This window comes from Leopardus geoffroyi, chromosome D4 (assembly GCF_018350155.1).
Source record: "Leopardus geoffroyi isolate Oge1 chromosome D4, O.geoffroyi_Oge1_pat1.0, whole genome shotgun sequence".
NCBI classification, from domain to species: domain Eukaryota; kingdom Metazoa; phylum Chordata; class Mammalia; order Carnivora; family Felidae; genus Leopardus; species Leopardus geoffroyi.
The window spans coordinates 46,344,393-46,370,579 of record NC_059342.1 but is presented as its reverse complement, the minus strand read 5'-3'; the positions used below and the strand labels follow the sequence as shown (position 1 = coordinate 46,370,579).

The 26,187-nt window shown below is 41.0% G+C and overlaps 1 protein-coding gene and 1 long non-coding RNA gene across 2 annotated transcripts in view; one reads left to right on the top strand and one right to left on the bottom strand.

The window, feature by feature from the left end:
- Positions 1 to 4,260: 4,260 nt before the first annotated feature.
- LOC123593681 (cyclin-dependent kinase inhibitor 2A-like) overlaps positions 4,261 to 26,187 on the top strand; it is a 32,002-nt gene continuing 10,075 nt past the window's right edge. The window contains exon 1 of the mRNA XM_045469975.1: positions 4,261 to 4,536. Within this exon, the coding sequence (XP_045325931.1) occupies positions 4,344 to 4,536 (193 nt within the window). The 5' untranslated portion in view covers positions 4,261 to 4,343. The remainder of the gene's footprint in view (positions 4,537 to 26,187) is intronic.
- LOC123593684 lies at positions 8,886 to 25,291 on the bottom strand. Its single transcript, XR_006710445.1, has 4 exons — positions 24,948 to 25,291; positions 21,182 to 21,251; positions 11,343 to 11,539; positions 8,886 to 9,522 (listed from the first exon to the last, which is right to left on the bottom strand). It is a non-coding gene; the product is annotated as an uncharacterized LOC123593684 (long non-coding RNA).

Below are 26,187 nucleotides of genomic sequence, written 5' to 3'. Positions count from 1 at the left end.
TCTTTGCTCATTTTTCTACAAGTTTATCTTTTCATATATGTATTTACTTACATATTCTAAAAGTTACTCTTTTGTCATATATGTTCAGATGATAGTTTTTAAATCTTGCTTATGGTGACTTTGGTCTTATACCTTTGGGATTTTCAGTTTGAACATGTGCAATATTAGAGAAGTTTCTCATGGAATTCTCATCATCAAGAGTTACCGGAGGGAAGAAACTAGTATCCTGGGACATCATGGGAGGAGACGGGCAGGTGGTACAACATAAGTTAAGTAAAATGCTCTCTTCTATCTCTGCCGGTGGGATGAACTTTCTGATCCAAAATAGAAAATCCTTTGCCTCCGTTCGAAAACTCAGAGAGATCTGAGAGATCAGTTTTTTAGGCCAAAGGAAGAGAGCAATGAAAAGAAATCACATTCAGTGATTCTGCACAAATGACCCACTGATAGCTCACTCCCTACTGACACCAGCCTTTAGTACAACAGAAAGAGCACGAGGCTTGTAGTCTAAAGACCTCCTTGATGATTACAGCCCTTACACTTGCTGGCCATAGACTGTCCAAGATTTGAGCCTCTCCGGGCCTGTTTTCTCACCTGTAAAGTACAAGTAGAAATCCCAAATTCAAAGGGCCACTGTGAGGATATAATAAGTAATACATGTGAAAGTATGTACACATAATACTACCCAGTTCTTAAGGATGCATTTTTTAAAGATCACATAGCCAAAAGCCATTTGGGATTCCAAAAGTCTTTGTAATGCCACAGATTAGTTGTTTTGCTAAAGATTCATCTTCATAATTATATTTTGCTTAGTCTACTATTAAAATTGCATAGAATTCCCCCTGCATACCACAACGTACAAAACACAGGTGTTGGGCAGCAGGGGAAAACCAAGATGGAATTGAAGTTTAAATGTTAAAATTTATATTCATTGGACACAGAGCTTACTGTAGAATGACCTTAATGTTCCTACTCAAATGGCATTCCTCTGAAGTGGGCAACTTCCCCTACCCCCAGACCAAGTTTGGGTGGAGATGAAATGGCTATAGGTTAAGCTATACAGACTGCATCAATACAGACAGATTCCTGAATTTAAACTTGTCTGGAAAACTGAGGCTCAGTAAACCCCTCAGACATAATGGGATAATGTGATAGCTAATTAGGTGTCAACTTGGCTAGGCTAGAGTACCTAGATGTCTTTTCAAACACCAGTCAAGATGTTGCTGCAAAGGCATTTTTTAGATATGATTAACATTTAAATCCAAAGACTTTGGTGGGGGGGGGGGAGCAGATTATCCTCCACAATGCATGTGGGCCTCACCAAGGCCGTAAGTGAAAAGACAGGTTTTCGGAAGAAAAAGGAATTCTGTCTTCAGGCTGTCTTTTGACTCAAAGCTGCCTCCCTTCCCTGAGTCTCCAATCTCATCTATGTGTCTTGCAGATTTCAGACTTGCCAGCCCCTATAATCAAGTAAGCCAGTTCCTTAAAATAAATCACACACAGAAACACACGCACACATGTCCTATCGGTTCCATTTCTCTGAAGAACCCTAATAATTTCAAGAGATGTGCCATACAGGTCTTCTTGACCTCACCCACTATGGTTTACTGCCACAGCTAATCCCCCCTTCCTGGAAACCCTTCACTCTACCACTTGTCCAGGGTTCTTCTAGAATACCATACTGGATATTACACTGTTCTCTAATGGTGTGCAAAGTCGCTTCCCTAAGATGGACTGAACTTCAAATTCAGTATCCCTCTTCTACATGATTTTTGTATTGTTGTTATTATTACTATCATTAGCATCATTGGTGACAGCTTAGGGAGAATCTCCCAGGGAGGTGGTGTTTGAGTTTCGACTGTCTTTGAGGATTTGATGATCAAACTATATTCAATATACCCAAGGACAAATGGAAAGTATTACTCTTAATAATTACATTAATAGTAAAAGTAATGTATACGTGAAAAAAAAATAATACCTTCCTGGAATTGGGCAGCATTTTCCCTCCAGGATGCTTTCTCTACCCACCCTCTAATGTGCCCCTCCTCTATTGGCCATAAAATGAAATCCCCTCATTATAATCCATCTCACCCGTGAAGGGTTTGGGGGGGGGGGTCATGGGTGTAAGTGTAAGACAGAACAGAATCTGGCTCCCATGGAGTTTACCTACCACTGTAAGAGACAAACCACAAACAAGTAAACAATCACATAGGATAATTTCTGTATGCTAAATGCTATGCAGGAAGAAAAAAAAAAAAAAAAACCACCACCACATCAACATGGTGATAAGATGGGGCCTGAAAGAGGAAGAGTCTGTGAGCAGGGAAACTTGAGAAGAGATCTGAAGGAGAAAGAGCTAGCCTCGTGAAGACCGAGAAAGAGAATTCAGTCTAGTCGGAGAAGTAGCACGTAGCCCCAGCACGGAACACAGTGCTCAGTAAATTGAGGGAATCCTACCGGTTCCGGGAGAGGTGCGTTTGTGAAGACCTAGACATTTAGAGTAGCTACCTAAGACTGGTACCTAAGTCTCGCTTCTTCTAACCGGCCTGGTGGGCGGCTCGGACTCGGGATGAGGGGAGGGATGGAGAACGGGAAGACATCTGCCGCCAGACCCGGCCTCTCGGTACACTGCTTGGGCAAGGCAAGCCTCGCTTTCTCCACGTAGTGAGGGGCTTGGCACCTGATCTGTAAGGCTCTGTCAGCTCTCACGCTGTGGGTCCTCTTCGGCAGCTAAGCCACCACCCTGGGCACATAGAAGAAACCACCGCGCGGCGGGCCACCTTTAGGGTTCCGCGAAGGCTGGGCCTAGTCCCACATCCTCTGTTACACGCGCGGCCGGCCAGGCCGCGCCTCCAGCCCGAGAGGCTGTAGATCGATCGCTACTGACTACAGGCCCTGGAGGTTGGGGAACCGGGTCAGCGCCACCCGCCTGAAAGCTGCGTCCTGGGCTGGACTTCCCGCCTTTGGGGAGCCAGCGAGCCGGCGTCCGAGCTCCATCCAGCCCCGGAGCGGGGACCTGCCCTGCTGCGCTCTGGAACTGGGCTCGGTGTCCTTAGGCCGCCTCCGTATCCTCGACTCACCCCTCCTTTATGCTGCCGCTTCCTTTCCTTCCCCCGCTTTTCCTGTGCTGAGTGGACCACGGAGGGGAAGGGGGAGGGAGGGTGGCCGGCAATAAAAGATCAGTGGTGTGGAAGAAACCGGAGGGCAGGGGAAGGAAGCCGGGACCGCGGGAGAGCGGACAGCGACCGCGCTGAGGAGTCGGGCAGCGAAAAGCCGAGGGTGTCGGAGCGCCGGGAGGGAGGAGAGGGAGGAGGGCTCTCCGCCGGGAATCACTGACCGCGAGGAAACCGGGAAAAGCGGGGAGCAGCCCCTTGGGGGGGAGGGGAGTGCCGCGGGCGGAGGAAAGAGGAAGAAGCGTTCAGATGTTGCGCCGCTTCTCGAAGGTTAAAACCGAAAATAAAAACTGCCGGGCTTCTCCGCCCAGTCCCGCGCTCTCGGCGACGCTGGAGCACAGAGGGGAAGAGGTACCCCGACCCAGCAAGGAAGCCGGGGTTGGGGTTCGGCTCCACCTACCTGCTGGGGCGCCAGGCCCGCTGCTCCGGCGGCGCCAGCGCCACTCAGTGTCCACATGTCGCTTCGGCTGCAGGCAGCGGTTTCCTTTAATTTTGCTCGTTTCCCAAATCTAGAAGTGGAGCGTAGCGCCATTTCTTTCAAAACTGACATCCAGCCTCCTGAGTGGCTGATCGAGCGCTGAGATGGCCTTGCTTTTCCTTTCTTTTTCCTCTTTTAAATAATCCGGTTTGGAGGAGTGGAAGATCTCTAGCGAGGAGCGCGAAGAATAAAAGAAGTGGGGGGGGGGCAGGGGAACTGGGGCGCGAGCGAGCAGGACTGGAAGCTGCCGCATGGCAACGCGGCGGTTCCTGCTTACGGCCGTGTCAGGTGACAAATGTTGCGAGGGGGCGGGGGCCTGGAGATGCGTTCTGGCGACAGGCCCTTGAGCTGTCACTGCGTGGGGCGCCCGCGCGGATCGGGCGGGAAAGAAGTCGTGGGGGAAGGGAGGAGAACCTTGGGTGCTAGCGGCCCGCGCGCGCGCAGCACTCCGAGCTTCTCCGCCGGCCTTTCCCGCGCGCGCCGGGCGCAGAACGGTTCCGAGACCTGGGGAGGTCGGGGGCGCGCGAGCGCGCGCAGGGAACGCGGGGGCGCGCCTGCGGGGCGGGGATGGGCGGGGGGCGGTGCGTGGGTCTCAGTCTGAGAACGGGGGGCGGGCGCGGCGCTACCTACCTCTGGTGCCAAAGGGCGGCGCAGCGGCCTCGGAGCACAGCGGTGGTGGCGGCTGCTGAAGTATGGTGCGCGCGTTTTTGATCACAGTGCGGATTCGGCGCGCTGGTGGCCCTCCACGAGAGAGGGCTTTTGTTGTGCGGATCGCGCGGCCAGCGGGTGAGTGGGCAGCTCCGGGTGTGCGGGCCGCTGCGGCCCTGGTGCTAAAGCTAGTGAGGAGCCGTCGCAGAGCGCAGCAGCCGCATCCTAGAAGAGCAGGTAAGAAAGGCCTCGAAAAGTCCCGGGCGCAGTCGGCCTTTGGAAGACTTTGTTTGGTATGATTTAATACAGATAAACCATCTTCTAGACCAGGATAGGAGAAGGGGGTTTCTAGGGGTGGAACCTCTTTCCCGGTTCGGTTACAGTTGCTTAGAGGTGTGGTGCTCCCAATGTATTGAGCCCGGAGCTCCTTTCACACACCTCCTCAATCCGGTGAAACTCTGGGAGGAACCGGGAGATCCCAAACCCACCTTAGAAGTCAGTCACTCCTGAATTTCCTGGGTGAGAGCCAGTAAACACTCGCGCGCGCACACACATGCAAACACACACACACACACACACACACACACACACACACACACTCTGTGAAGGTGTATTTCTAGGGCACTTTATTTCGCCCTGGAGGAAAGTATTACCAAAGGTCTTAGTTTTAAGGGGGTCACCTGTTGTCTCCTCTGCCAGGTCAACTCTCTCTCCTTACAGTAGTGGGGGATGTTAGAGGTTGGGGGCTGGCACGTGGTTTGACTTCCCGAAATAGTAACACTGATCGAAGAAGCAAACATTTGCTTTTGCAGTCTATAGAGAGAGTTGGGCTTTCGTAGTGAGGCGCAGACTTCTTATTTGAAATCTTGACAGATTCAAACTGCTCCGAATGATGCTTAGCATCAAATGTTTAGCAAAAAATAGACCTACAGTGGTGAGTCTGAGAAATCACTATTAATCATACTTTAATCCTCTCAGGCCACAATGAACACTTGTTTAAAAGTGAGGCCTACTTCTTGAAAAACAAAATCCTGGGTAGTTTTGTCTTCACAACAGACAAATCTTTACACGGTGTAATTTCCTATGACCAGAATAATTGAAAAATACGCATTGCTATAATATGCAGAATCCTAATTAGAACTTGGATAATAAATCTATAAGCAATTTAATGAGACTTAATTTTTGTGACCTTACACAAGTAAGGCATCCATTTCCACCACTAGACGTTTTAAAAAAACAAATGCGGGGGGAGGGGGAATTTTTTTCTCCCCAACGTTAATAGGCCTTTAACACGTAAATGTAAAACTGTTAAACTATAGGTGTTTAGTTAGGTACCTCCATTTCTAATGCCAAAAATTTACAAGCAGGGGCGCATGGCTGGCTCAGTCGGTAGAGCAAGCACCTCTTGATCTCCGGATTCTAAGTCCGAGCCCCACTTTGGGTGTAGATTACTTAAAAATAAAATCTTAAAAAAAACTTACAATGTATAGAGTAAATACACATTTTCTTTTTCATATAATTATGAAAGTTCAGTATTTTTAAAGAATTAGTAAGAGCTTGTAAAAGATTTCATGGCATGCTGCCGGACTTAACTTTCCTTCATTTTAAAACAGTAACAAGACCCTGTTTGTTTTATGGTGCTTTATTCTGGCCAGCAAATGTTTAGCCATCATGTATTTTTGAATATCAGAGTGGTTACTATTACTCTCTACTTAAAGCTATTTTATTTAAAGTATTAGGTTGCTTCTGGAAATCTATAGTAACAAAGTAGAAAGTTTTAATCTGTGTAAATATTATAATTATGTGTTTTCTATTTTAGGAATACACAATGTAATAGTGCAATTAACTTTAAGTTAAAGACGTATTTTATATATTTTATGAAATGTTAAAAATACAAAAATGGTAGTTCTTTGAAAGTAGCCATTTATTCCTTGTTATTTAGGTATAAATCAATTTTCAGGAATAATATGTAAAGTTATTTAAAAATGTATTGACTATTTCAAAAGCCCAATTTTTAGTAAATATCTGAAGGCAGAACACATGACTTAGGTAGAATAGACTATTTCTTAAATATACGCGCAATTCTCCAACTTCATTTTTTAAGTTATACACATATATAAACTTATGGAAGTATTAATTATAAATGACATATAATTATATAGTTCACATAAATATATATTATGCCTATGGTTGTATTGATTTAAGAACGTATATAGAGGGGCGCCTGGGTGGCGCAGTCGGTTAAGCGTCCGACTTCAGCCAGGTCACGATCTCGCGGTCCGTGAGTTCGAGCCCCGCGTCAGGCTCTGGGCTGATGGCTCAGAGCCTGGAGCCTGTTTCCGATTCTGTGTCTCCCTCTCTCACTGCCCCTCCCCCGTTCATGCTCTGTCTCTCTCTGTCCCAAAAATAAATAAACGTTGAAAAAAATTAAAAAAAAAAAAAAAGAACGTATATAGAATGGATGGTAATTATGTTGGGACCCATACAATTTCTTAAGAGCCACAATGCTTAAAAAAATTCTTGTATGAATTACTTAATATTATTAATATAAGTATAGAAAGTGTTATTTTTTGTTTTTAAAGTTTCTGCAACTATGTTCATTATGACTTTTTATTTTTATATGACTGGAAAATGTATATAATAAAATTCCACATTACTAGTTTCTTATTCACACATGCCTGATGAATTACATTAATTGATTTGTTGTTATTTCTACCTTGGTGTGTTCACAAAAAAGTCATATTTATATAACAGTAAGTGTTTATTTGTTTACTGCTATTTGGGAACCCTTAGGATTTTTTATCCCCTTTGACAGAATAGCATTCTCTCAAGGTAAGCTCTATACAGTTAGCATAAACCATAATTCGCAATGCATACATGATCCCCAGGTTGTATTATGTAAAGAAACAATAACACTTAACCAAACTCAATATTTATTTACTTCTTTGGGGTCTCTTGAATTTTAAAAAGTCCATTGTCATCCTCAGGTAGCAAGGACATAACCTTGTCTACGTCCATAATATTTTATATGTCTGTTAATACATGTTAGTTCATCGCTAGTAACTACCCTGGTAGGGTTAATCTAAACCATTTTCCCAACATGTGAGTGACCCCTGTTAGTAAAATGATCCAAATCATCTCAAAAATACTTTCTTAGCTGAACATTTGATCCAGTATTTTTATTCTTCACAATTTTTCTTCCTTTTTGAGAAGCATAACAATCTCACTCATCCCCTCCACACTAAAACTCCTTGGGCCAGAGAATCCTTCTGTCTGCTGCAAAATCTAACCTGATTAAAAAAAAAGTTGTGATGCTTTATTTCTACAGTTTAAATTATGTAAACAATGGATATTCTTTCACTTTATAAATATAAAATTATAGTTATTTACTAACTTTTTTAAAAAGCTACAATTCTCTAAATTCTCATTGTCACATAATGATACTATTAATGCACTTCTTAAACCCCTCACTGGCAAGGATATTTTTACTGTAGGTATGAAGAACTTTTAAAATATCCATACATTTTTGGGGGCACCTGGTTGGCTCAGTCCACAGAGCATGTGACTTGCAAGTTCAAGCCCCATGTTGGGCATAGAGCTGACTTAAAAAAAATTTTTTTTTAATCAGAAAAAAACATCCATACATTTGTATTCTCTGTGTGGGCATCATCCAATGAAAGAAATATTCTGACAAAGGTTAATACAGACAAATAGTAGCAAGAAATTGAAAATTGCCTTACATTCTAGCAACAAGATGTTAAATTGTGGTACAAAACTATGCTCTGGAATAATGGTCTGGAATATTCTGCACTCTGGAATACTAGACAATCATCATGTCTTTGAAGAATATTTAGTAGAATGTGAAATGATTACATTATAAAGTTAGGTGATTTTTCAAGATTCAAAACAGTAAACAATTCTTATTCTCATTTTTCCTCCTTTCCTCTCTCTGGACACACACATACACTCTGTTTTTGTACAAAAATTTTTATAGTGTTTTCCTCAAGATGAGGGGATTGGGATTGGTGATCTTTAATTTCTTCGTTATACTTTTGAGTTTTTCAAGAAGTTATGACCATCACCAATAAATATGTATATATATATATATATATATATATATATATATATATATATATATAGTCATTTTCAAACCCTGAAATGATCGTGCATTAAGGATGAACTGAGAGCTTGCTTAGCCTTAGATTGTTGGGGGGGGTGGGGGTGGGGCTGGGCAGTGAGGAAACTGAGTTGTGCAAGGATCATAAATAACAAGGTTCTGGTAAGGTCTGGAGAAAGCACGAGAGAGTTGTGACTTCGACCAATGCTCGCTGTGCCTATTCACAACCTAGTTCGTTTTTACATAGACCATAAACGCATAGCTATGTCTATTTCCAAAGAGCTTGAGTATTAGGCCTCTGGTCACATAACTTGCCCCCTTCTAGGAATCCCTCTCCCTAGTCCTCTCCGGACGATTTCAAACTGGGGCTCACCGCCAATCACAGCCTGGCTGGGGTTGCAAAGGGCCTCCCCAGGACCACAGAGAGAGTCTACCGTAGGAAGCGAGACTCAAAGCTGCACCGACCTAGCCTCCCCCACCTCCTAGCTGCGACCACCCTCCTCGACCCCATCTCCCCACCCTCTCAATTTCTAGAGACGCTGCGGATCCCAGAGATTTAACTAGCAGCTGGGGTAGGACCCCGTAGCAAGAGTTTAGAGGCATAGCCCACTGATCACCCCACTCCGCAAATGCACCCCTTCTGTTGTTAACCGCCCCGGGCCTCGCCCCACACCCCGCCTGTTTCCTCGGGTAAGATGTGATCTGCGTTAACAGTGACTGACGCCTAGAGCGGGATTGGGGCCCAACTAGGTGGAGGACGAAGTGGGGGCCTCTCGGATTCAGGAGGGGTGCAAGGAATGATGAGGACTTCTCTTGGTCATCTCCCCAGCTTGGAACTGGCCAGGCCTTTTTTCTGGAGGGGTGGAGCGGAATGGGTCAGGTTCATTCGAGGAAAGTGTCCAAAACTCGGCAGCCAATCCCTTCCGCGCCAGTTGGCCGCCAGCGAGTGTTGAAAGGCCTTCTTCTCTTTGTTCCTCTTTCTGGGGTACAAGACGGAATGGAGGATGGAATAAGAAGTTTTTCCAGTGATGAAGAATTTGCCTCAAATTGTTCTCTCAACTGTTTTCTTCCCATACTGCAGCTTTCCTTGTGTTTGAACACTTCCCCTGCGTTAAAACATTCATTTATTAGAATGGAAAAAAAAATCACTAAGCGTTAAAATAAGATCAATTTCTATGACAGTAAGCCAACCAATGGAGATAACCTTGGGAATAAATAAAGGCTTTGTTCAGTAGGGGAAGGAAGGTCTCTTTGTAAGGCTCTCCCCCATCCTAAAAAATGCCCAACTTGGGACCTGCACTGGTTTACCATATCCTAAGCCATGCTATGTCGGCGTGTATTCAGCAAAACTACGTATATTGACAATTGTTGCACTTGCTAAGTGTCAGCATTTATATTTTAAAGAAGGGAAAATTGAAGACAATCTCTGCTTATCTATCAGTGCAGTTATTTATTTCAGGAGCCCTAGAATAATGGCTGCAACTGGGCAGACCTACATAAAGAAGTAATAGAAGGGAAAAAACTAAACCATCAACTACAAGACTTAAAGTTCCAGTGCCTCAGAGGTCCTTTGAAAAATAATAAGTTGATTTTTATTTTTTATATTGTAAGTAACACAATGGCTTTGTTCATGATAATATAAAAATTCTATCACAAATGACTTTTTAATTCTTCTTCAACAAGATCTCACTTTTTCCCTTCACCTCAAAAAAAAAAAAAAATTTATTTAAATGGTTTCAAAGCCAGTAGGAAGAAAGGTTTTGTAGAGGTTCAGAACTATATGAGCAAAGATATGTAATCTCTTAAACAAACTGAAACTAATAAAATTGTGCAATCAGAGTGGTATAAACAAATATGCCTTTACTTTCTTAATTTAAGCATGAGAGTAATGAGAAGTCGAAGAACTGAGGCAAAGGTTATCAGCAACATCATTACCTGGACTGCTGTTTAAAAATACACATTTCTGGGCTTCCTCACCGAAAATCTAATTCAGCATACTTGCTGCAGGTGCCAAGAATCTGCATTTTATTTTATTTTATTCCAAGAATCTGCATTTTAAATAAGCACTTGGAGGGGATTCTGTTACAGGTGGATTTCTGCAACATCATTTGGCACATATGGCCAATGTTGCTTTTTAACTAATCTTATGTTTGCTTTTTTATTTTTAAATCAAGGCCCAGGCTTTTAGGTAAGATTTAGATTTTAGAATCAGTCATGCTTTGGGCCCCAGGAGAGTCTGAATAATCAGTGGAGGAGCTATTTTACTAAGCAAAGGAAAACTCTTTATTATTATGTGATCCTTCATCTAAATTGAAAAAGATGATCTCTTAGATCCCAGATTTTTACTATCAGAACATATTTGGGGGGGAAGGATATAACATGATATACTTGTGTGTTAAAGCTCGTAGCACCAAACAGAAATTTTCCACAGAAAACATTTGTGATATCTTTTTGAAACACTATACAAACTTAACTCCTGCTTACATAGGATGAATGGTTCTAGATAGATAGATAGATAGATAGATAGATAGATAGACAGATCGATAAGAGGTTTCTTTCATTTCATTTTATTATCCAAACCAGAAACGAGCCTGGTAAACATGACCATCTAAAATTACGTAAGAGAGGAAAAACAAAACAAAGAAGTGTTTTACAGGTTTAAATTATATTTATTAATAAAGGCAAAATTGCAATAAAATGTAGCCATAAGAGAATAAAGCATTTATGGACAAAACGATGGGACTTTGTATCTCTCTAAAAGCACACTGACACACAATATATATACATATATATATACACACACACACATATATATATAATATAAGCTAAAAAAAAATTAGCCATTATAAGAAAAACTAAAATATTATGCCTTCCAAATTACAATTTTTCTGCCTTTAAAGTACAATTTGTCTAATGTTATACCTACTTTGCAGATGTATTAAGGAAGCTTATGTTTTGCTTTCTTTTCTTTTCTTTTTTTATGAGTGCCACCATTTTCTTGCTCTGAATCTCCGAGGCTGCTAGATCATCTGACTCAGCAACTGTACAGTTTTTTCACCCAATTTAAAGAAACAGCAGCCATCCAAAGAACAATGAGTCCTCCCAGTTGCAAATCTTTCTCACCTGTAGAATAAGTACCAAATTTTAACTTTGAAACAATTGTTAAATGTCCATACAACATGGGGCACTTGGAACTCATTCAGTTTACATGCTGAATAATTGAAGTTGAATATATTTTGTGTAATATATGATTTTTAAAAGAAGCTTATTGAAACTTTGTTCCAAAAGCACAGGGTCAAGTTTGCTTTCTCTTTTCCTTCAAAATAATTACAAGGACCTTAACAGTAATAGTGCACATCAACTCACAGCATCTCATTTAATTGTCACATTGTCTGTTTTAGAGATTTTATTTTCTCATTTTATAGACTGGAGACTGAGGTTCAGATAAGATGTTGCACGGTCTGCCAAAATTCACCAGTAATTCATATATAATTGAACTAGGTGTGCTTCTTGCCTCAAGTGCCCTGACGAACCACTTTATAATTTCCAGATATATATATATATATATATATATATATATATATCCATATATCACCTATCTTTATATCTATCTATATCTATTTCTATTTCTATGTCTATATCTATATCTGTATTGCTTCAGTTCTATCTCTTCTAGTTCATTGTTGCTTCATAAGTTGCTTAACTCCCTTGGATCTCTGTTTTACTCAGCATCAGCCACACGTGTTCCAGTTAATATACATTGATCGGGTGAATGGAAAAGTTCTGAAAAACAAGTCAGTATAATAATAACTGAAGTGTCCTTATGGGCTCAAAAAGCCATTGCAGCTCATAATAAAACAGGGAGATTAATTTCTTTCAGAATTTGTTTCTTGCCCAGAGTAAAATTAATTCAAACCCCCCTTGTAAATTAAGTGTAAATTACTTATTCCTACTTTGATTCAAGAGCCATAAGTGGGAAACCTATGCACAAGCATAAGAATCACTTAGAGCACAAAGTAGAAAAGTAACTTTCTTGGAATACATTACTTGTGATTAGATTGTTTCCTTTACTTACTAGCTATGTAGTATTAGGACTAAGCATTTGAAACATTTTCTAGTCTGTAAGCATGAGACAGTAGCCTATTATATTCATCTAATAAAAACTGCATAAAATAGTCTATGTAAAGATATACTGTAAATTTTAATTTGGCATACATTTTTCAGTTGTTGTTAAAGTGCCAAATTAAACTATGCCCTTAAAAGCACATTAGTTTACTTTTGCAGTTAAATGCCTGCTTAATTTGACCTTAATTATTCAGACTAGCTGAAAATTCCTGAACTCCATGTTAAAATACATACATATCATAATACAAATGTATTTATCAATTCAAATCCCTGCCACCTTCCAAGTGTGATGTCAAATCAGTGTACATTTGCCTACTTTTTTTAACCCACGTTTATACAGAAGCCCTGTATGATGTCCTTTACAGAATGACTCTGAACTCTAGTATTCATAATCATTATGTCAATATTAAATATTCATTAACCTCTATTTTCTAAGATGAAAAATCAAATTACTTTTAGAAAGCTGAAAAAAAGTTACTGACTTGCCTTCAATTTATCAAAAAACTCAGTAACCCAGAATAATAATTTCTGGAGGGAACACTGAAGTAGTAGACTCTTAATTCCTCCAGAATGGTTGCCATGGTCTGACTATCTGAATCAATAGGTTTGGCACAGAATTTTGTAAAACAAATTTTAGTATAAAAAGTTGTGTGTGGGGGCGCCTGGGTGGCTCAGTCTGTTGGGTGTCCGACTTCAGCTCAGGTCATGATCTCACAGTCCATGAGTTCGAGCCCCGCATTGGGCTCTGCCAGCTCAGAGCCTGGAGCCTGCTTCAGATTCTGTGTCTTGCACTCTCTCTCTGCCCCTCCCCTGCTCATACTCTGTCTCTCTCTGTCTCAAAAATAAATAAAAACATTTAAGAAAAAATAAAAAAAATAAAAATAAAAAGTTGTGTGTGTATGAGAGAGAGAGAATGCAAGGAAAGAGGACTAGAAACATTAAAGTCATCCTAAAAATCTTCAGAATCTCTGCCTTGGAAGATGGCTTGCAATTTATTAGGATATTTACGTTTATTAGGATATCAAAAAAATAAAATGTAGTATTTACATTTATTTACAAAAATATGAAATATATTATGTAAACTTCCTTAAGGCAAAATTGACTTAGGTGTATAAAATTGTTGCAGAGTAAGCATAAAATGTATTGTTATCATTGCCTTTTTAAAAATGATGTATGGCAGTTATCATCTTAACCATAAGAAAAAATATATAAAGCTATACCTTCAACCCAGAGACTCAAAAGAAAACATGAATGGAGATGTTATATCTGTGAATAAAAGGTGCTAAACATGAATAAGAAGCATTTCCTCATTTATTCAGAGTTGACACATATCATTATGAAGTTGATTCCTTCCAGAGAAGTTTAATCACATATGAGGTGAAGAATGTGACTTGAGGAAAAGCAGTCCAAAGCAAGAACTATTTTTAAAGGTCTTTTATAATATCAGATGATAATTTGGTTTCAGAAGTCCAGGAAAAGCCAAAAAAAAAAAAAAAATTGAACATAACAGTAAGACCACAGAGCCCCAAGAAGGCAGGCTACTCTTAAAGGGTAATTGTGGGGAGGAGGGCAATCATTTCTCCATTTGAAGAGGAAAGCTTCAACTTAGATGATTACCCTGAAATTAGAGTATCCTATGTCACTGTTAACCCAATCAACCATGAACATTCAACCCTTACCCCCAAGAGTAAAAACTTAATTATTTCTCTGTGAGTTTCAATAGTTTCTTTGCATTCTAATAGCACATACATGCATCAGCAGCATAAGCAAAAATGGAATATTTCCCTTTTTTTTTTTTTGCCATCAACAACAGACATTTATTTTCTCACAGTTCTGGAGGCTGGAAGTTCAAGATCAAGATGCCAGCCAGCAGCATTGGTTTCCTGTGAGGACTCTCTCCTAGTCTTGCAGACAGGCACCTTCTTGCTGCCTCTTCACATGGTCTTTTCCTCTGACCCTGGTATCTCTCTTATAAGGACATGGGTGATACAGAATCAAGGAGACACTCTAATTGCCTTAGATTAACTAAATTACTGTTTTGAAAGCCCTATCTCCCAAGTAATTTACATGGATTAGGGTCTGCCCATATGACCTCATTTTACCTTAATTTCTCCATAGAGGCCCTATCTCCAAATTCATTAGATTCTATAATAACTTCCTTTAATTTTAGATAGCATGTCTCATCAAAATATACTGATAACTGCCATCTTCAGGGATTCCAGTTGCTTTATAGTTATACATAAATAACCTGGATTTCAGGTGCCCACACCTCCACTACCCCTGCCTTTGGGTGAATAAGAAAAACTTGATTCAAAACCAGTTCTGCCACCCGTTAAGATCCAAAGGTTGTGCTGTGATCCTGGGATTGTCCATGGCTAATGTGCTTGTGGGCTCCTCCCCACTGATGATCACATTCATGGGTGCTGCCTCTATTTCACTCCCCTTAACCAGACTGTTAATTCAGCTCCTTCGGGGATCTTCACAAAACCCCATAATGAGCTTCCTCACTTTATTTAAGAGTTGGGGCCGGTGGGGCGCCTTCGTGGCTCAGTCAGTTAAGTGTCTGACTTGGCTCAGGTCATGATCTCGAGGTTCTGGAGTTTGAACCCCCCATTGGGCTCTGTGCTGACAGTGCAGAGCCTGCTTGGGATTCTCTCTCTCTCTCTCTCTCTCTCTCTCTCACTCTCTGTCTCTCTGCCCTTCCCCTGTTTGTGCACTCATGCGTGCTCTGTCTCTCTCAAAAGAAATAAACTTAAAAAAAAAAAAAAAGAGTTGGGACTGGAGCCAGAGCCATGGAGAGGCATTCTTCTCACACCCCTCTTCTCAACACCACCACCAGTTTCCCTCACTTTCTTTTCTTTCCTCTTCCCTCTTATGATTATGACAATTGCCTCTCCTTATCACATGCAGAGCAGTTTACTAATAACTTCTCTAGCTTGATGATACTCTTGGGTCTCACCCTCTGCCCCAAATGGTTTATTAAAGTATTTCTTCACCCAAATATATTCAGAGCTCTCTCTAAGAGGAATGCTGGTGAATATGATTTTCTCTCCCTCATTATGTATACAGAAATCAGCTCCTACTTCTCATCCAGCCCCCGTGTTCATCCTATATATCCATAACCTTGTGTTGGGGCATCCCCCTGAATGCCTTCCTGTAATGGGGTAGGACACCAGGAAGGCTGCTTGCCTGGTGCAGCTACAGCTGGACAGGGATCAGCAACATGGTTGTGCAAAGTGATGCCACGCGCACTACAAGTCTTTATTTCAGTGAGATGCAACACTCCTCCCGTGCAAAAGCTCAGCAGTTTCCCCATGTGCAATTCTCGTTACCCGCCAGGTAAATTTGTGGCTGTAGGCAGACTCTCTAAACCTGACTCTTCCAGACTTCTGAGTTTTCGCAGCTCACAGTGTTCCTGCAGCAAGGAATTCTCTCTTGCCACAGAGAAAATAATTCTCTGAATATTTGTGTCTCATGCAGTTCAGCAGATCACAAAGGATAAACAGGCACACTCTCTTTGTTTAAATTTTTTTTTTAACATTTATTCATTTTTGAAAGGCAGAGAGAGACAGAGTGCGAACGGGGGAGGGGCAGAGAGAGAGGGAGACACAGAAACAGAAGTGGGCTCCAGGCTCTGAGCCGTCAGCACAGAGCCCGACATGGGGCTCGAACTCACTGACCGAGAGATCATGACCTGAGCCGAAGTCGGCCGCTCAACCGACTGAGCCACCCAGGCGCCCCATCTTTGAATTTGGCTTCAGAAGTGTGTCCATCAATCCAAGTGATCCTGGCTGCCAGAGACCTCAGAATTCATCAGCCTAGGACCCAATTCCTCCTGTTAAGGCTCTTGATGTTTTCCTTCTTTCATGTCCCTTCTGTCATGTTCCTTAGTCCCCAGTCCTCTTCAATTACACACTCCCATTAGGACTCAAATACCAGATGGTATCCCATTATTTGACAACAACTCCCCAAATGAGAGTAAAGATACTGACTCAGTGTGAGGGCACTCAAACTGTCCAATATTTTCAACTCCTGTAAGCTTTCTGCAGTGCAGGAACACCCCTTATGGAATGGACATGTGCACACAGTGAGTCCTGCAAGGATGTCACCATTCTTGTCAGAAGCCACCAAGTCCTAAGTTTCTGTTACTCTAGTCTTTGAAATAAGAGATCGTAACATCTCAGTTTTTCCCACTCTAAGCCACTGAGTCAGCCATTTTTGGTAGTTCTGAGAACTTCTTGCCAAGAAAATACATCTATTCCCTGGCCAAGCATCCCCCTGGGTCTATTTGCAAAAGGTGTTCTATTGGGTACAATATTTGAGTACCACTGCATTTCCATTATACCTGCCTCATTATCTTACAGGAATCTGTCTGTCCTTTGTTTGGAAATGTGCTGATTGTGGAGCCTGGTAAACCTCAGGCTGAAAACAGGAGTTTATGAGCTGTCCACCAGTTCCTGTCTGCCCTCTCCTGTGGCCACAACCCCAAAAGATCAGTCACTGAAAGATGTTTTGGTGTTAACTCTGAAATTCTGCTTTTTAAGAGCATACCATAATGAAACCTTGGAAATAGCATGCAGAGTTTCACCTTGTCATACCCCTGAAGATCACATGCTCTAATTCAACTTAAAGGGACACCAATCATACTCAGCAGTCAAGCAGAGAGGCTTGTAGTTGGAGATGACACTATCATTTGTACAGGATGTAAAAATGAAGGACCGTGAATTTTATATCATTAACTGAAGAGCAGTAGTGTTAAACCTCTATAGTTATTTTCAGTGAATACATTTCAGAGACATCTTCACAAATGGGCCTTGTGTGCGAATGCACCAGCCTATAGATCCTAGAACAAAGGCAAGGCTCTACGCTGTCCTCTTCAAGGTGCACGGGCTGGCTCATCATTAAGTTAAAAGCTTAACTTAAATCTGAATTGCTTCCTCTGAGTAGAAATAAGACATGTGGGGAGTCCAGGCTCCTGGGAGGATAGTGTGCCTGGAAGAGGGGTGTCTAGAGCCTCATGCCATGTTTCTGAACCACTGAGACAGAGGACAGGGAGGAAGCCCTGCAGCCCTGGGATGTAGGTAAGGTCTCCACACAACCTCCAGAACTCTGCACTCTAGCCTATCAGCACCCCCACCAGGACCTGGCGCCATCTTGTTCCTGATTTCATCCCCATGTCCTCCGTACGTTCTACATTTACCAGTCCCATATGTTATCCCTACACACCAAACTTGGCCCAATGTGTTGGCCCACAGAGGTAAATCACTCAACAACTCACTCTGCAATGCTACCCAGCTGACTGGTCTGCAACTCCAGGTCAGCATGGAAAGTAGCACTTCTAAGGATTTACACAGAAGATCATAAAGAACCATTTGAGTGACTTATTAGAAAAAAAAAAAAAAAGGTAGGGTAAAGGATATGGATGGGGAGGGAATAGGCATGAACTGGAAGGAAAATTCAGCCCTGTGATCACAAGCAACACGATGCCAGGGTCAAAGGCATCAATCAGAGAGAGTCATGATGATCCATCTTTGCTTCCATATGAGTGGGTGAGAAGACAGGGTAGGGCATTAGGGATAGAAGGACTGGGCAAGGAGTAAGTGATGCCCAAGGTTTAATAGCAGTTTGGGAGTTCTGCTAATTATGCCAACATGCAAACTTATCACCTGAAAAATAGTAAAGCTACTTTTGAAGCTTAGAGTCACAGAATCTCCCTGGTATGCAATTTAGGGCTCCTGGGGGGAAAGGTTAGGAGTCACTAGTGGAAATAAAGCAAGGCATTAACCAATGATGTAGCATGATGTGCACACACACTCAGCTGAAAAGGCCCTGTCTCCAGAGGTGGGGAAGGAGTGACAATACCAGTAGGAATTTTAGATGCCAATGTGCCGGGTTGGGGAAGAACCTGGGGCAAACAGGCCTTTTAAGATAGGTTTTACTTGGGAACCTTGTCTCACTTTGTGATAAGCTTCTGTAGGTGTAAGGGGCTCAACTCAGGATAGTGGGGGCTTCCACTAAATTCCTATATGCCTCACAGCTCAATTGGCTCTTCGTTTCATGCTTCATTTTCTTAGTTTGGTATATATGCTTTTCTTTTCACTACTTTCTTGAGGTCGATTTTGCATACAATAGACTATGTATATTTAAAGTATACAATTTGATGTGTTCACAGAAGTTTGCACTATACATACATACACACACACACACACACAAAGTCAAGATACCAAGCGTTCCTATCATTTCCAAAGTTTCCATTTTCCACCCGAAGTTCGTGTTTAGCAATGAAGAGGGCAACATGTGTTTGAAAGGAGAAAATCTGTCCCATCAGGAGGAAAAAGAAGAAGGTTGGGAATAGAGGTTTAGAGGAGGTGAACTTTATAATCCCTCGGTTTTGCCTGTAGTTTCCCCATTGTACCTGGTATTTGAACTGCACACCAGGAGTGGTGGGGGGTGGCAATGAATGCAGAGAAAACTTTGAACACTGACATACTTCATTGTTACTTTCCATGATTTAATGAAGGTTTTTGTGTAAGTTCTTTTGTTTTACACAGCCAACTTTATTACAAAGAAGCTTTGTTTTCCAGACGTTACAATTCAAAGGCAAAATTAATCACACCTTTTGGAAGGGAGTTTGCTTGTTCAAACTGCAGATACCAGCCAGAATGTATAGTAATGAACAAAAAAATACCCCAGAGGAAATTGACTTTGATGGCCTAAATGATTAACATGATAGTAAATGCCATGTCTATTCTCCAAAAAAGTAAGTTCTATTTATTGAGCCTACTGTGTGCTTAGATTTTTATATATCTGACATTCTTTATTCTTTATAAAAACCCTATAAGGTCAGCTTTATTTTCCCCACCTTGAGAGGTGGGGAAATGTAGACTCAGAAAGTTTCCATAATTTCTTCAATCCCACAGAGCTAGTTAAATGAGGGATCAGGTCTATCAGGCTTTCCAGACTGGGATTGTCCCATTACCATGCTGCATTTGTGTCTCCTCCAAGATTAGGAAGGACATGGTTGACAATCTCACCAACCACACCTGTCCAAGTCAGAGTAAACAGCTGTAAACATAGAAAGATTATGGAGAGACGATTGATTCAAAACCCGCAGCAAATATTTATTAACTGTGTAACCATGGCAATATATCACCCCTCCATTTTCTTATCTATAAGTCAGGGGGGTAGCTTTTTGAAAAGCAATTTTGCAGTATGTGTCAAGAGCCTTATACTTTGTGAAAAACTGCAATACTATTTATTGTAGCAATTGGAAACACCTTAAATATCTGACAACAGGGCATCATTAAGTAAACTGTAACATTGTTTCAGTGGAATGAGGTGCCGCTGTTAAAAGCAGTGTTTATAAAGTGATTTTTGGGGAGAATTTATAGAAATGTTTTAATGATAAGTGAGAGAAAAATCTTATTTCAGAATTCTGTTATATCCACGAGAACTAAGCAAGGAAAAAGAAAGGAAGTATTTCAAAATGTTAACAGTCATTGCTTCTCTGCAGTGTCATTTTCCATTTTCTTTATGCATCTCATTCCTTAAAAATTTTTTTACACATGCGAACTATAATCCGGAAAAAAGCGTACAAAAATAATAGAGCTAAGTGACTCTGAAAGGACCTTAAGATCCAAATTTCTGTCATTATGCGTGGTTTTAACCAACAGTACGTCACTGAGAAACACAGTACTTCCAGAAAGTGGAGATCCTGACACCTTGGTCAGGATCTGCCACCTGCTTCTCAATTCTCAAAGAAAAAAGAGCAATGCTGAGTTGTCCCCCATGATCTGTACAAATCAGCCAACCAGGAGACGCACCAGGGAGAGGGTGGACTTCTCAGACAGAACTGCTGACACAGTTAGCAGTTTGAAGTCCATCTCCTTGTGCATGTTGTTCCTGAAGCACTCTGGGCTTCTGTTTTGATCTATGAAGGAAGGATAATACTGTTCACCCCACAGGACAGCTGTGGGATTAGACATGACGTATGTAAAGCTGCTTAATGTTTGTCACATAGTTGGGGTTCAGTAAATGGTAGCCATTATGATTTTCTTGGCAATTTTGAATGAATTTCCTATTCTTTATTTATGTCTGTTTATCCCTCCTCTAATTATATACCTTATTACTTATTTTGTTCCTTAGGATGAGGCTAATTCTCAGTATGTCTACAGGTAAAAAAATTGTACACGTACACACAAATACATACTCTAGATAGATATAGATAGATACATCGATAGATGTACACACACACACACACACACACACACACACACACACACACACTGTGCTAACATTTTAGTTTTCTCAACTGGCCAAATAGCTACAAATAGATAAATACAAGTAATTCACCTCAGAAACTTCTCCATATACAAAAGGAGACATTTACAGTTGAATTTGGGAATGATGGTTTTCATGAGCTGCAAAGATTCCTCATTTCATAAGAGCCCACTCTATAAATACGTTATAGTAAACTCCTTACATAGATTTAAAATCATATTTGTTTTGCACAAAATTTAGAAAAGATATCTGCTATATAACATATAATGCACTTCTAAATTTTTCTCAAAATGATCTTGGGAAGATGATAGCGACTGCAGATTCTGTGCCCAGTTAATACTTTGGAAACTTGTGACTTACCTATAATAATGCATCAAGTTTATAATAAGTGAAGGCATTTTGAGTTTCATGTTCCTTGCCAAAGTCCTGTCTGAACAAGAAGAGAAAATTTACAGTAATTCCTAGTGAACAGAGATGTCATAGGGTCCCTAAAAGAGCACCTTACCTATAGCAGGCACTCAGCAATTGTGCTATACTGAATTTGATTAGAGAATATTGAGAGGGAGAAGGAAACATCCCCCACCTTGAATTTTCCATAGAGCTAATCCTGCATCCCTTTTTCAGCAAACTTGTTCAGAGGTCTGCTCTGTTTTCTCAGGGGTCTCCCTTTCATGTTAAAGGTATTTTCTTCTTGTGGGAAAGTAAATAAAGGGAAACCTTGTCTTTAATTTTCTTTGCCATTTTTCACCTAAGGAAGTCCTTCTTTCCCGAATAAACAGATTGGACACTGAACCCTCAGAATTCTTACCCAGGGGCACTTTAATGGAGGAGCATGTTTCTTGGATCAACAATAATCTTTTGAGGCACAGTCATTAATATACTTGCTTTGTAGATGGGGATATTTAAGCAGAATAAAGTATGACTTGTTCAAGGTGATTGGTGGCAGAGGTAGGCTCTCTTTTCCTTACAGTATTAACTTCTAAATAAAAAGGGGCACATGAAATTATTCTCCCATTGTCTTTGTCTTTGAATAATCCTCTATTGCACCCAGCATTCAATCCTAGAGACCATCTATTCAGGCTTAACCCAACTATGTCCAGAAGCTCTATTACACAGCATAGCTTCCTCTGATAAGCTATTTCCTAAGAAACTCTCCTTAATTATGGGATCCTCTCCACACCCTGAAACATCTTTTCCCTGGTAACACAGGTCTGGGATGTCAGTTATCAGAATTCATTTTCCTTCTCCTATACTATTAATACAGACTCCCCTGAAGAGCCCATCCCATTTCAAAACCACCTCCCTCCTTCAGAGAAGCAAGCATGTTGACTAGGACTCTCTCTTGACTAGGACCTTTCTTTTTTTGGACCCACAGCTTAAAGCCAAGCAGCTGACATACAGTCTGTATTCAGTTACTCTTTGTCAAAGATATGAATGATGGTTTTCAGAAAGGTAACTCTTATTTGCCTAATAAAGTTATTATGTTTAATTAATTAGAATGGCTAAAGTATGCACATAGTACAAAATTCAAACATTACAAGTTGCAGAACGTGAAAAAGAAAGTCTCATGTCCATCACAGTTCCTCATTTCCTCTCCCAACAGTTAACAGACTTTTCTATATCTTTCCAGAGATATTCTATGTATATTCTATTTTTAACCTCAAACTATATTTTGAACAATTGTTTAATAACAATGCTAATATTGAATATGGTAAAGATATATATGCTTTTAAAAATAGCTTTTATGTGTATCTCACTTGATATCATAACCTCATGAAGTATAACAAATAGAGCAAGATAGATCTCATTTTAAAGATATGGACATTGAAGCTAAAAATAGTCTCAAAGGAGTTCATAGTCAAACAGCAGTTCACTAGATACATCAGTATTGTCATTCGGTTCCATTTCAGAGCGATTTCTCCAACGCCTTTTATTTTCCCAATAAAATGTTTTCATATGATACGTTTGCACACAATTCATATCATATCTTGCCAATCCTGCAGTGCCTTGTTAGAATCAGAACCTAATTTCAGAATACTACCTTCTTAATTATCTTTCTATTTCCTTCTGCTGATGTGTTAAATTAATAGTCACATCTAGAATTACTATTCTTTGATTTGTAGGTTTACTGGGGTAGCACCATTGCAAGACTTTAATTTAAATAAAATAGTCAGATGCTCCTGCAATGTCATGGTCTCTTATTCTAGCTGGGTTCTCCAGGCTGATGAAATGCTTCTCTAAGTCCTACTCAGCCCATCCCTTTCTCCTAGTAACAGATATTCTAAATCTTTACCACTCTCACTTCCTTTTTTTAAATATAAATTTTTATTTAAATTCCAGTTAACATACAGTGTTTTATTAGTTTCAGATGTACAATTTAGTGATTCATCACTTACATACAAGTGCCCTCCTTAATCCCCATCACCTATTTAACCCATCCTCCATCCAGGTCTCCTCTGGTTTTGTTCTCTATAGTTAAGAGTCTGTTTCTTGGTTTTTCTCTTTCTTTTTTCCCCCCATGATCATTTGTTTTGTTTCTTTTTTTTTTTTAATTTTTTTTCAACATTTATTTATTTTTGGGACAGAGAGAGACAGAGCATGAACGGGGGAGGGGCAGAGAGAGAGGGAGACACAGAATCGGAAACAGGCTCCAGGCTCTGAGCCATCAGCCCAGAGCCCGACGCGGGGCTCGAACTCACGGACCGCGAGATCGTGACCTGGCTGAAGTCGGACGCTTAACCGACTGCGCCACCCAGGCGCCCCCTGTTTCTTAAATTCTACACATGAGTGAGATAACAATGGTATTTGTATTTCTCCGATTGACTTATTCTGCTTAGAATAATACTCTTAGTTCCATCCACATTGTTGCAAATGGCAAGATTTTATTCCTTTAGATGGCTGAGTAATATTCCATTATATATATTCCAGTATAAATTCCGTTATATATATGTGTGTGTGTGTGGTGTGGTGTGGTACACACACACACCACCACACACACCACACACACACACCACACACACACACACACACACACACACACACACACACACACACACCACATCTTCTTTATCCATTCATCGGTCGATGGACATTTGGGCTCTTTCCATAATTGGCTATAGTAGATAATACTGTTATAAACATCAGGGTGCATTTATCCCTTCGAATTAGTATTTTTTGTATTCTTTGGGTAAACACCCAGTAGTATAATTACTGGACTGTAGGGTAGTTCTATTTTTAACTTTTTGAGGAACCTCCATACTGTTCTCCAGAGTGGCTCCACCAGTTTGCATTCCCACCAGCAGTGTAAGAGGGCTTCCCTTTCTCTGCATCCTCACCAACACCCGTTGTTTCTTAATTTTAGCCATTCTGACAGGTGTGAGTTGATATCTCATTGTAGTTTGGATTTGTAGTTCCTTGATGATGATTGATGTTGAGCATCTTTTCATGTGTCTGTTGGCCATCCGTATATCTTCTTTGGAAAAAAAAAATGTCTATTCATGTGTTCTGTGCATTTTTAAGTGAATTATTTGGTTTTGAGGTGTTGAGTTTTGTAAGTTCTTTATATATAATTTTGGATACTAAGCCTTTATCAGACATGGCATTCACTCTCACTTCCTAATCCACCATCTTATCCTCACTGCAAACAAGCCAGCCACTTGGTTCATGAAAGGAAGTGCTTCAACTTCCTCCCTGCCTTAACCTTTTCTTCTTTCTCAAATCTAGCTGTGCCTCCTGCGTCCAAATTTATGACTGCTCTCTGTGCCTTGTATTCTATTTCTTCCTGACTTTTTAAGGACCTCTGGTTCTCAGAAATACCTTATCTTGCCTGGGTCCTCCACTTCCCTTTTTCTCTTCTAGCTGTCCTTCTCTTCACCTGGCACCTTTCCTCGTGTGTGCTCAAGCCTCCCAGCCCTGCCTCCCTTCACCCTATATTGCTGTGAACTGTGACCACTAAGCTGGGAAAGAATAGTCACTCCGGGTTTTCCAGCTGACAGTCTGAGCAGCCCTTCCCAGCCTCCTCTGAAGGCTCTTCTTCGGGGAGTTTATTTCTCCAGCTTCTCACCATACATCCCAGTGAATTATTTTCAGTGTTCTTGAACTTCGATGCCTTTTCACACGCTCTCACCTTTGCTTGGAACATCTTGCTCCTCCTTTTACGTCTTTAAGCTCTTGCACCATTCTCCAAAGCCAGGGTCAGCTTTCAGCATCCGTGCAGCCTGGGCCTGAGCCACCAGAAGTTTCGTTCCTTTTTCACTTTCCTGTGTCATCCTCTGCTTCCTTTCGCTTCCACACACATTACATGCAATGCCACATTTAATACCTACAGCAGCTCTTTGAGGCATCTGTATCTCACTTATACAGATGAGAAAACAGACCCAGATGCATTAAGTAACTTTTTTCAAAGTTATAGGAGCATTAAATGAAAAGTACAGGTTTGAACCCAGGCAGTCCTACTCTAGAACCGTTATGTTTAACCGCCCCCCCCCACCTCCATGCTCCACCATTAGCCTCTTAAGTTTGTCAAATGAACGAACAAGTCTTTTTCTTTTTGTTTTTTTTTTTTTTAACATTTATTTATTTTTGAGAGACAGAGAGCATGAGTTGGGGAGAGGCAGAGAGAGGGAGACACAGAATTTGAAGCAGGCTTCAGGCTCTGAGCTATCAGCACAGAGCCTGATGCGGGGCTCGAACCCATGAACCCGTGAGATCATGACCAGAGCCAAAGTCGGACACTTAACCGACTGAGCCACCCAGGCACCCCATGAGTCTTTTTCTTAAAAAATGGATCAAAATTAAACAAGTTTAAATTTCATAGCATAGATTTTCAAAACTGCCAAGGCAACACAGACCTAAATAAGGCCATGATATTCTCAAGGAAGAAGAAAAGTAAGTTTGGGAATGATAATAACAATATGTAGCAGCACCTGGATGGCTCAGTGGGTTAAATGTCTGATTCTTGATTTCGGCTCAGGTCATGATCTCACTGTTGGTGAGTTCAAGCCCCACATGGGGCTCTTCACTGTCAGCATGGAGCCTGCTTGGGATTCTCTCTCTCCCTCTCTCTCTCTCTGCCCCTCTGCTGCTCCCTCACTCTCAAAATAAATAAACTTTAAAAAAAAGATAATAATAATATGTAATAAGTTTAGGATTAAAAAAGCTCTTTGGTGTGTATCATCTCATTTTATCAACTTATGAAATATATTACAATTCCATTTTACACGTGGGCTGAGGCTGGAATAACCAGCACCAGGTTATATTTTATGTCTTCTGAAGTACTGGCCTTCAGGTATTTACTGATATGGAAGAGTAAATTGGGAGTATGTAGGCTCTTTAAAAGAAAAACTAGGAGAGTTTTACACCATTAT